At 41.1% G+C, this 12393-nt stretch overlaps 1 protein-coding gene across 4 annotated transcripts in view; it reads left to right on the top strand.

Annotated features, from left to right (window-relative positions):
• The window catches only part of FERMT2 (fermitin family member 2), a 96274-nt gene that overhangs the window by 75962 nt on the left and 7919 nt on the right, over nucleotides 1-12393 (top strand). For all 4 annotated transcript variants that reach the window (XM_025392207.1, XM_025392210.1, XM_025392208.1 and 1 more), the window contains exons 8-10: nucleotides 1661-1795; nucleotides 2779-2828; nucleotides 4049-4173. In XM_025392207.1, coding sequence (XP_025247992.1) covers nucleotides 1661-1795; nucleotides 2779-2828; nucleotides 4049-4173 — 310 coding nt within the window. The remainder of the gene's footprint in view (nucleotides 1-1660; nucleotides 1796-2778; nucleotides 2829-4048; nucleotides 4174-12393) is intronic.

The raw sequence follows: 12393 nt of genomic DNA, 5'->3' as shown, positions 1-12393 counted from the left end.
GGTTTCAGTTCATGGAAGTGGAATGGGCTCAAAACCATAGCCCTCCAAGACCATTTTAGAATCTAGATTTAATGAGAGTATTTTGGCATACAGATACCTTGAGTTGTTAGAGGCTTTCTCAGAGACTGACCCTAAGGTTGTATGAAACCATCTAGTATCAGAATAAGGAAACTGAAAGTATGGTGAGGAGGAGATGCCTAGTATTTTTTCTTTCAGACAGAGCCTGTACTCTGAAGTATACTCTCCTTGGGACATCTGGATCATTGTGTAAAGTAAATTTATGATAGTAAAAAGAAGCAAAATAATAAAAACAAGAAGGTGGAGATAAAAAGTAAAGTAGATGAATTAGTCACATTGTTTTTAAAGCATTTAGGTCAGAGTATGTATTAAGAAATTTAAGATATCCCTTGCACTTTTGAAAGCAAAGCTGGATTTTTTAAGTGCCATTCACAGCCAGGATTTCTCCAGTATGACTCATAAGGACATTTTGCATCAGGATTACCCAGAGCAGTAAGTAAAAATGCAGATTCCAGGCTGGACCCCAGACTTCCTGAATCAGGATCTCTGGAGTAAACCTAAGGATCTGTATTTTTGACCAGTTCTTCACCTGGTTCTTAATATACTCTGACATTTGGGACCTGAGGACCTCAACCTCTACCTCATTTTCCGTAATTTATGAACATGGACATTTCTACCATTGTAAGATCTCATTTCAGCACAATTGAAGTAGCCAGAGACTATTCATTACCAGTCACTAAACCTTAAAACACAGAAGAACATTGGTAAGTGGCCTCAGATTAGTTCACTAAATGCTCCCATGAAATGAATGTATTAAATGAATACTTCAGACATTTGGAGCACCATTTGTTGCTTTGAAAGGTAACTGATTAAGATTTAAAGGTTCTGCTGACCTTTGTAGAAGACTTAAGGTTTAACATAAAAATCTATTAGATTATGAATATTGGTTCTAAGTCACTTACTGAAGTATATTTAAAATCAATAACTATTCTGTATCCCAAAATTTTCCTGCCTACATACGAGTAGTCACCACTACTGACTGCTCTCTCTTCACCCCTCCCCACCCACGTATATGTGGGTATCCATGTGCGTACTCATGTACAAACATTCTTACATATGAGAATACAGAACATTGAATCGAGGATGGGGAAAAGGTGGAGCTTTAGCTTTTGACATAGTAATGATGACTTTCTCCTGGGTAATAGGAGCAATGTACAGCATTCAGTGTTCATCCATTTCTACAAAAGACCTTATGCATATTCTATATGTCTATTCAATATTTCTTGATAACAGGCCCTGTTATAGACACAGGGAAGATTACAATGAAAAAAAAAAAAGTCAAATCTCTGTTAATGTGAAATAGAGTTGAGGACAGTTAACTCTCTTAAGTCTAAGGGCCCCCAAACGATGAATTCATTGGTATGTGTCCAAAGACCCTACGTCTTTTGGATAAATATTTATTAGCAGGTTTAGGATATTGATTTCAGGTGCCATGCCCTTTATTTCCTTTCATTCTATTCCCAGACGCTTCTGTCTTTTCCAATTAGGTACTGAAAAACATTAAATATAGATTCAGATAGTAATTTCATCTTAGAGTTTTACAGTTATAGCAATTATTTTAATAAAATAATTCTGGTTTCAGTATCATATCAATAAGCTGTCAATCATGACGTCAGAGAATCATTTGAACAACAGTGACAAAGAAGTTGATGAAGTTGATGCTGCCCTTTCAGACCTGGAGATTACTTTGGAAGGGGGTAAAACGTCAACAATTTTGGTAGGATGAATCTTTTTTTTACCTATTAATTTAGCTTGAATTGATGCATTCCATTTTGTGGATTTAGGTTCAAAGTATTTGGGGGGTGGTGGAGAGAAATATTTAATGCTTTAGAGAGAGAAATCAGATGTTAATTTTTCAGGAACTTTGAGGAAAGTGGTGGTTTTGTTTTGAGACAGGGTCTTGCTCTGTTGCTCAGGCTGGAGTGCAGTGGTCACTGCATCCTCAAACTCCAGGGCTCAAGCCATTTCCTGCCTCAGCCTCCTGAGTAGCTGAGACTACAAGCATGCACCACCACACCTGGCTAAATTTTTAATTTTTCTAGAGATGGGGTCTGACTGTGTTGTCTAGTCTGATCTCAAAGTCCTGGCCTTAAGCAGTGCTCCTGCCACTGCTGGGAAGTTTGTTTGTTTCTAAAGTAATAATGTATTCGTCTCTAGTGCATTCAACACAGTTAGAATATATCTAACACTCTAATACTCTGCAAATTCTTCTACAAGTGGTGAGAAGACATTTCTGCAGAGGAAAATAATCTCAAGTCATGGTAAAAATCCACTTAGTGATGTGCACATTTGAAATATTACAAAAAGAAAAAAATAGATCTCGGGAAAATTGTGAAATGCTGGGTTTGGTTTTTAAGTATAGGGATTAGTTACTGCTGAAGAAACACTTTGGGCCTTTTACAGTGTGCAGATTTAGATGCAGCTATAGTTTCAGCGGTATTAAAGATAACATATTCTTATGAGTTGTATCAATCGCCATTTTGATGAAAATTTTGTTAACCTTTTATGCTATTTGAAAATGCCTTTGTACCAAGAATATGGTCCATAAGACCATGTAATGTGATTGTGTTAAAATCTTTATCATCTGTATTTTATGTCGTTCTGTTTATTAAGTAAGCTAGTTCTTGATATCAGATACCAAATGTTAGAAAGAATTTGAAATATTTAAAAAAAATAAAAAAGGATTTAACTCTCTCCTAGGGTGACATTACTTCCATTCCTGAACTTGCTGACTATATTAAAGTTTTCAAGTAAGTACAAAAAGAGGAGGGATTCCAAATATTAATGACTGTCAGTTTTATAGTCATAGTCACATTGAAACTAACTGTAAGTTTGACTAACACATCTACTGTAAACGGATTTACCAGTTAGGTGAACACCAAATTACCATGAGAGAAAATAACCACTTTTACGAAATTAAAATCACAATGCTCATTCTTTTATCAGATAAACATTTTTCTTTTAAAAAAAGATTGTGAAACCTAGATTGCATCATACAGATGCTGAAACAGTAATACAGTGGCACAGCCCTTCTGGGCCTCAGTTGGAAGCAGTACATAACGAACTGTGTTACTGCCAGCGATTATTTCCTCGTTCAGAGCGCAAGATTCTATTGAACTCTGTTCATTTGTTCATGGAACATTGTATATGAAGTTCTAGTATATCTGATCAAGATTTGTAAACACTCTATCCAGCTGCATTGCCCAGAATCAAGAGAGCTCGGCATTAAGGCAGAGAGGAGAAAAAGGAAAGGAGGTGACATGGAAAATACTGTTTTCTACTATATAAGATAAAACTACTCTAGAATAAAACATTTACCGTAGCTGAACATAACAACAGTTCAAAATATGGAACATTTCTGAGATAAGGGCATGATTTCAGATGCCACTACCCTACCCTTTCTCCTTCCCCCTTGACACATTTCTCATCTACCTGCACCTTAAGGTCCTTACACACCCTCATGACTGCTCTGTCATCTTCCTTCTGTGTTTGACATTGGAGTGGCAAGTTAATGTCACCATTGGAATTTACCCTGGAGAAAGCAGCACTTCCCCCACTTTCAGTCCTGCCAGGTAAACTTGCATCTTTATAGAGGCCCCAAGGCAACTCTGCAGACACCCATAAACCTGCAGGTAATTACAGGATTTAGGAATCTTCCAATTACTGACATTTACTTCACCTTTCTTTTCCTGCCCTTCCCATGTGACCTCCTGGTCAGTGATAGATGTGATGACTACGGCTGCAGAATACTGGAACACAGGCACGCTGTTTGTGTGATCTTCTAGAGTAGATTGAGAAGGGAGGCTCACATCCAGTTACAGCAGCACTGACTCTAAGACACTGACGAAGGGGGATCGATGTCAGCACGTGTAAAACTTGACCCCAGACTTAATATTGTGAAACTTTGCTAATATAGCGTCAATAAAGTTACTTCAAAGTGATTTTGTTGTTAATTCTGTTTGATACATAGGCCAAAAAAGCTGACTTTGAAAGGTTACAAGCAATATTGGTGCACCTTCAAAGACACATCCATTTCTTGTTATAAGAGCAAAGAAGAATCCAGTGGCACACCAGCTCATCAGATGAACCTCAGGGGTAAGGATAGCCTGTCACGGCTGTTGATGGTGGCATCCCCATTGGCCTAATAGTCAATGAGCCACTTGCTGGGATAAACAGGTTTTTTAAAAATCAATTTCCTTTACTCCTTTGGGTACTTTAAAAATGTTTAGATATGTCTTTTTTACATAGTACTTTTCACAGTTTTGAAGTATTCAATTCCAATAAATATTTCGTTGTAATCTGTTTGTGCAGACCTGACCTGAAATGTATGACTCAACTTTTCTTTTTGTTTTTTGAGAGGGAGTCTTGCTCTGTTGCCCAGGCTGGAGTGCAGTGGCATGATCTTGGCTCACTGTTACTTCTGCCTCCTGGGTTCAAGCGATTTTCGTGCCTCAGCCTCCCCAGTAGCTGGGATTACAGGTGTACACCACCACACCCAGCTACAAGGTTTCATCATGTTGGCCAGACTGGTCTCGAACACCTGGCTTCAATTGATCTGCCCACCTTAGCCTCCCAGAGTGCTGCGATTACATGTGTGAGCCACCACACCTAGCTGATTCTGCATTTCTAGCTTGTCAAGTAAGCGTATGTTGTCTTTCCAGCTTCAGCATTAAGGACATTTAGAGTTTCCTTATTCTGCAGGGACTGCCTCCTTGTCTGTTTTGGATTCTGCCTTATTTTCAGCCATGTTGTAGTCCTCCCTGGGCTTTCATCTTCAACATCCTGCTCTTCCTCACCCTCCCTGATGACAGGCTGGTCACACTCAGGGTCCTCAGCCTCTGAATTTTCCTGGCTCGCCAGTAGGGTCGCTGACACTTTCAGGGTTTGGGCAAGTCCTTCCCTTCCTCTTCCCCTTCCCCAACACCTCTTCCTCACACAGTTTTTTCTTTGCTCTCAGCCTGGCTTCTGAGGCCACTCCAGGATATTCCTCGGAGGCTTCTAGCTGACACCTTGAGTCTCCTTGGTTTCCTCTTGTCCTGTCTTTTCAAATCCAAAGCTATCTCAGAACTAGGGGCTGGTATTTGGGTTGCTCATTTCCTTTCCCTCAGGGCATTTGTGGCAGGCCTGCTTCCTACAGCCTGGGCTAAGCCTGGATGAAGGCTAAGCTATTGGCTTTGTTTTGGATTTTGTTTTTCCTTTTCTTCAGTAAGGTCTATGAGCTACAGCTTAATTTCCTATTTCATTGATTTCTTCTGTTGGTTCTTTGTACTTCTCCTTCACTTTTTTCATCTGATGATGGCCTGGCTCAGATGGTAGGCGAATTTCCTCTCCAGATTAGTCTGGTTCTTCTGCAGATAGATGGCATTCTGCTGCTGTGATTTCTTTGCAGAGCGTTAATGAGCCTCTCACTTGGGGTAATACTTTTCAATAAAATCACCTGGTTCGCTTTCAGTTTAGATACCACTTCCTCCAGAAAGCTGTATCCCCTGAGGACCACTCTCCCGTGAGCACACACCCTTGGCACCTGGCATGCCTTTTGGATGATGCAGTCAATCGGCTGGCTCCTCACTGTCTGTTCCATAGTCCTCTTACTGTATCTTCCCTTAGAGCAAAGACTAAAAAACTAAAATACACTTTCTAGACTCATTTCCAGTGAGACTTAGATCCTAGTCAGATGCATTCATGGGAGACTTGAATTCAGAATAGAGTTAAGACAAAGAAAATGAAAGGAAGGAGGTATTTCTAGGCACTGGAGCTAACACCTGCAGCCATAGCCTCCTGGTTTCCCACCAGCTTGATAATAGCAAAGGTTGCACCACCCTTGGCAAGCCAGTCCAGAGTTATTTCTAGTGGCCCAGCCCATCTCTTCTTTGGGTACATTGTACGTACACATATTTTTGTAGGTAAGGCAGTATATGCCTTACTCGAAGTACTCAGATGTGGACAACAGCACCAAGGAAAACGGCTTCAGACTGATTTCACAAAAATGACTACCAAAACAATTTCATTTAACACTTAAAACACAAAGGTGCTTTTCCTGATTCATATTTCTAAATTGTACTTGGTACCGTCGTGTATCATTTAACAGTAGCGATACATTCTGAGAACTGTGTCACCAGGCAATCTTGTCATTGTGTGAGTATTATGGAGTATGTGTACTTACACAAACCAAGATGGTATAGCTGACTGCACACCTAGGCTGTAGGGTATAGCCGACTGCACCCTAGGCGTATGGTTTAGCTGATTGCTCCTAGGCTACAACCTGTATAGCATTTTACTGTACTGAATACTGTAGACAACTGTAACACAGTAGTATTTGTTATGTAAACATATTTAAATCTAGAAAAGGTACAACTTGGGTGAGCATGGTGGCTCATGCCTGTAATCCCAGCACTTTGGGAGGCCGAGGCTGGCGATCACCTGAGGTCGGAAGTTGGAGACCAACCTGACCAACCCGTCTCTACTAAAAATACAAAATTAGCCGGGCATGGTGGCACGTGCCAGTAATCCCAGCTACTTGGGAGGCTGAGGCAGGAGAATCCCTTGAACCTGGGAGGTAGAGGTTGCAGTGAGCCGAGATCACGCCATTGCACTCCAGCCTAGGCAACAAGAGTGAAATTCTGTCTCAAAAAAAAAAAAAAAAAGGTACACTTGTATAAAGTAGTTTCCATGAATGGAGCTTGCAGGACTGGAAGCTGCTCTGGGTGTGAGTGGGTGGTGAGTGAATGTGAAGGCCTAGGACATTACTATACATTACTGTAGACTTTATAAATACTGTATTCTTAGGCTGCATGAAATTTATTTTAAAACTTCAGTAATTTTCTTTCTTCAAACCTTTGCTTACTGTAACTTTAGAAACAACTTTTAACATCGTGACCCTTTTCTCATGACACTTAGCTTAAACATTGTACAGCTACACAAAAATATTTTCTTTATATTCTTATTCTATATGCTTTTTTTATATTTAGATTTTTTTTTTTTTTTTTTTTTTTGAGACGGAGTCTCGCTCTGTCGCCTGGGCTGGAGTGCAGTAGCCGGATCTCAGCTCACTGCAAGCTCCACCTCCTGGGTTTACGCCATTCTCCTGCCTCAGCCTCCCGAGTAGCTGGGACTACAGGCGCCTGCCACCTCGCCCGGCTAAGTTTTTGTATTTTTTAGTAGAGACGGGGTTTCACCATGTCAGCCAGGATGGTCTCGATCTCCTGACCTCGTGATCCGCCCGTCTCGGCCTCCCAAAGTGCTGGGATTACAGGCTTGAGCCACTGCGCCCGGCCTTATATTTAGATTTTTAATTTTTTTTAACCTTTTGTTAGCTTAAATCACAGGCACACACATTAGCCTAGACCTCCACGAGATCCGGTTCATCATTATCACTGTCTTTCACCTCCGCATCCTGTCTCACTGGAAGGTCTTCAGGGGGAGTAACAAGCATGGAGCTCTCATTTCCTCTGGTAACAATGCCTTCTTCTGGAATCCCCCTGAAGACCTGTCTGAGGCTGTTTTACAGTTAACTTTTTTATTTAAGTAGAAGTACATTGTAAAATAATGATAAAAAGAATAGCATAGTAAATACATAAACCAGTAACACAGTCATTTATCATTATCAGGTATTATGTACTATTTGTAATTGTACATGCTGCATTTTTCTGTGACTGGCAGCAGAATAGTTTTTACACAGATGTGAGCTATGATATTATGACAGCTACAGTGTCACTAGGCAGTAGGAATTTTTCAGTTCCATTATAGTCTTATGAAGGCACTGTCGCTGTCATATATGCAGTTTGTTGTTTACTGAAATGCTTTTATGCAGTGTATGACTGTATATCGTACATTAGGATAGATTTACTGTATTTCAACACAGTGTTGAAATCTATACCCTAGTACGTGAGCTCTGCCTAGTAGTCACTTAAACTGTTGCTTTTAAAGTTACACAAATTAAAAAAAAAAAATAGAAAAACTCAGTCCTGGGTAGAGAATTGCTGTTCCCACATGTTGGAATTCTGTAATTTACCTGAAACTCTTAATTAGGCTCACTGCCTTCCTCCCTCAGTCACGGGCATTTCACTTTTGGGTGTCAGTCATTCTTTGCTGCCCTCAGGATCCACCGCAGCCTTGTCCTGCTTCCCTCTTCAGCGGCCCAGGACCAGCATAAATGATCACTGTTGACTTTGAGACTAGATCTGTCTTCTGGCCCCTGTTCTCACTGTCCCTGTTACATTCTTAACCTTCTTTCTGTATAACTGAGAGGTCAAGTCCTGGCATGGAAATAATAAGTTTATAAGTTGTTCTCAGTTTTCATCCCGCTGTTCCCAAGTCCTCTGAAAGGACTCATCACACTGATCATCACACTCATCACGGGCACCACCACACTGATAACACCTTGACCAAGAATCAAATGGCCTAGATGCTGCTCTTCCACTAAACAAGCCCTGTGATTTTTGTTGTTTCATTTTTTGAAACTGTGTTGTACATGCTTATCTCCAACTCTTGGGCTCAAGTGATCCTTCCACCTCAGCCTCCCGAGTAGCTGACACTGGAGGTGTACACCACTACACCTGGTTTAGATCTGTGATTTTGGAAAGATAGCATATCTGGGCCTATAATATCTTCTTCTGAGAAATGAGAGTGTTAGACTGGATGCCAAGGCTTCATAGAGATCTAAAATGCAAAGTTCTAAAAATTCATTTCAGCTAATACTAAGTGAACTTCTGTGCCACAAACTACTGGGTACTAGAGATACAAGGGAGAACCACTTACAGTCCCAATCCTCAAGATGGTTTAGAGCATGTTGGGGAGATAAAATTGCAATTGGCGTAATAAATAGTACTTTGGAAAGTAAGGAAAGGAGCAAGGGGTAAGGGTGCTCTATAACTTAACCTTCAATGAGGATGGAGAGACTTCATTGGGGATAGAGAGCCAGGCACAGTGGCACATGCCTGTAATTCCAGCTACTCAGGAGGCTGAGGTGGGAGCATCACTTGAGCCCAAGAGTTAAAGACCAACCTGGGCAACATAGCCAGACCCCATCTCAAAAAAAAAAAAAAGCCTAAAGAAAAGCACCAGCAACTGCAGAGAGTTTTGTGCTGCTGGAATATAGAATTTAAGGGAAAGGATGAATACTTCCTTAATAGCTATTGAATGTGATTCCTGCTAACATGAGAGATAGTCGCAGAAGAAACTGGCAGACATTAGATGATAAAAATGGTAAGGAGATTGTTTTTTGAACTGGCAGCAGTGACATGTCACTGAAAGAATATTAACACAAAAATGACAAGATCCATATTTATACCAGTTACGGTGCAGAGGAGTCATTTTAGAGAGATGATAGTAATCCAAATTAAGATAATCAACATGAGATGAGAAAAGGGGCAGACTGAATAGATACTGAGGAAGTTTGGTCAATAGTCTGGGTGATTTATTTGGGAGGAGGTCGAAGTGGGGTCATTTTTCTGACTTGTGCATTGAGTGGATAGTGTGATACTGAGATAAGAATGTAGAAGAGCGAGCTGGGTTTGGGGGAAAACATGAGTTTAATGTGGGGATATTTTGAATTTAAGGTGCCTATGGGATATCTGTTTGGAGCTAGCCTGTAGACATTGGGTTGGGGAAAGATGCACATGCTCCAGATGCTGATAGGATAGCAGTTAGCAGTAATGCTAAGTGCAGCCACTGGAATGGTGGTCTGTAAATGTGAGAAGACAAGATGAAGAACAGAACCCTGCAGATCACGCATGTTTAAGAGACAGGGCAGGTTAGAAGAACGGGACCTTGCAAAGGAAACAAAAAAAATGCATAGGAAGACTGTGGCAATGAGGTATGATGAAAGCTAACATAAAAAAGTCATTTCAAAAGGACAGAGTAGTCAACAGTGTCCAATACTGTAGTAAAGTAAGGTAGTTAGGCCAGCATAGTATCTAGCCATGTGGTTTGTGACCTTGATAAGAACAAACTGAGTAGACTTCAGTGGTTTATTGAGTATGGAGCCAAAGTACAATCATTGAGAAGTAGATAAGAGATGGCACGGTGGCTCATGCTGGTAATCTCAACATTTTGGGAGACCAAGGCCGGTGGTGGATTGCTTGAGACCAGGAGTTTGAGAACAGCCTGGGCAACATGGTGAAACCCTGTCTCTATTTAAAAAAAGAGAGAGAGACAGAGGAGACAAAGCTTTTTAATGAACCTTATCTATGACAAGGAAGGGGGAAAGGGGTAACAGAAAAGGGAGGTATGTTGTGGTATAAGATGGGAGAGATTCGAGGAAATTAAATGCTGATGGAAATGTGGCAGTAGGAAGAAGGAAATCTGGTGTCTGAGAGAGAGGATCTCGGTGGTGGAGCAGGGTTCCTGGGATGGTAATGAACTCAGCCCACTTGGATAGGAAAGCTGGAGGATGAGGGATGCCTCTCGCACTGTGTGGAAGCAAGGACAGCTCAGTTTATCTTCTAGGGTGGCAGGAAATGGATGGACTTAACTTCTGGTGGCTTTCATTTTCTTGGAGACATAAGAGGTGGAGTTGTCCCTTGAGACTAAGTGACATTGTAGGATGTCTGAGAAGATTTAAAGTAGGCATTGTTGAAAATGTCTGTATAAGCACAGAAGGATGCAAGCATAAAGGGCCCAGTTGAGGTTGGTATCCATGAATCTCTAGTGAAACCTTTTTTACTTGCTCCTTCCCATCTTGCAGTGCTAAGCAGCCTGAGTATAGGCAAGGAAAAGATAGAGGGATTTATTTACCTAGGGGGCAGATTTTACTAGGAGAATGTATAATGTGAAGACAGTGAGTCTCGGCCGTTGGAGTTGATGTCCAGTGAATGTGGTCCAGGCTGGATTGGGAAGGAGGGAGCTGTTGCTTCCTTCTGTCGCTGTTGGGGAGAAAGTGGAGGGGTTGCAGGATAGGGTTCCTGAAGGAGTTTGATGAGAGTTAGGATTAGAGATTGTGATCAGAATCGGCTGTTTGCATTTCACCTTTCAGAAGTACACTAATTGGGTAACTGAGGAAGTCCAGTGGTTGCTGTGGAAGTAGGTAGCTGAGGTGGCATGGAATGGGTGTTTGAGATGTGGCCCAGTGTAGGCCTCTGAGCCTACACTAGTGCCTGAGTTACTACCCACTTTGTCTCTCCCTGTTTAGTTTTCTTAAAAGAGGCCTAATTATTATGGAATTGTATACTGTAAATCCTCTTGAATTAATGATACTTGTGCAAAAGATTGTGTACTTTCAAACAACTGTTTCAACTTTGCACGTTTAACAGTTTGTCACACACATTCTCATCGTTCTAAAGCCTGTATAAAAGGAGATATAAAAGAAGACATTTGTGTGTAGTAAATATTTTAAAAAGAAAACAAAGGGCAGGGGGGAATCTACCAAATTCATGGTACGAGTTGCTAGGGAGGAGAATAAAGAGGGCCTCTCCTTTATTTAAAGTGTTTTTATTTAGTACTAAAATATTTATGTAGAGGGGGAAAATGACAATTTTAACATTTATTCTTCTGGATATGGAGTGTGTATGATCTTATGTTCTGTGCCAAGAGGAATTGAAAAGGCAAGCCCTACTAACAGTTTAAAATTTTCCTCATCGAGCCTATTGCATGATCGTATGACACTGTGCTTTGTTCATGTCATTCTCAGACAATTGGAATAAGCTTTAGGAAGCTTCGACATGTGTGTTATTTATCCTTAAATCATCCCTGTGAGGTAGAGTTCAAGGTCAGGAAATGTAGACTTAAGTAAGTTAAATGGCCCGTAATTATTAATAAGTGACAAAGAAAAGTCTGGAACCCACGTGTCTCTGCAGAGCTCTACGTTGCTGTATTTATTATACTGTTACTACTTGTTTATGCCAGCTGTTATGCCATCATCTAACACCTAGTTCAGTAAATCTGCACTGCCTTCCGTAAAGCCTCCTACAAAGTGAAATTCTGAATAGAGTTTTTTGTTTGTTTGTTTGTTTGTTTAAGAGACACAGTTTTGCTTTTGTTGCCCAGGCTGGAGTGCAACGGCACGATCTCAGCTCACTGCAACCTCCACCTGCCGGGTTCAAGCGATTCTCCTGCTTCAGCCTCCCAAGTAGCTGGGATTACAGGTGTCCACCGTCATGCCTGGCTAATTTTTTGTTTTTGTATTGTTTTGTTTGAGACGGAGTCTCGCTCTGTCGCCCAGGCTGGAGTGCAGTGGCGCATCTCCACTCACTGCAGGCTCCCCCTCCCAGGTTCACGCCATTCTGCCTCAGCCTCCCAAGTAGCTGGGACTACAGGTGCCCGCTAAGTTTTTTGTAGTTTTAGTAAAAATGGTGTTTCATCGTGTGTTAGCCAGGATGG

Source organism: Theropithecus gelada, chromosome 7b (assembly GCF_003255815.1).
Source record: "Theropithecus gelada isolate Dixy chromosome 7b, Tgel_1.0, whole genome shotgun sequence".
Lineage (NCBI taxonomy): Eukaryota > Metazoa > Chordata > Mammalia > Primates > Cercopithecidae > Theropithecus > Theropithecus gelada.
The sequence above is the reverse complement of the archived record's forward strand: the minus strand, read 5'-3'. Positions and strand labels throughout refer to the sequence as shown.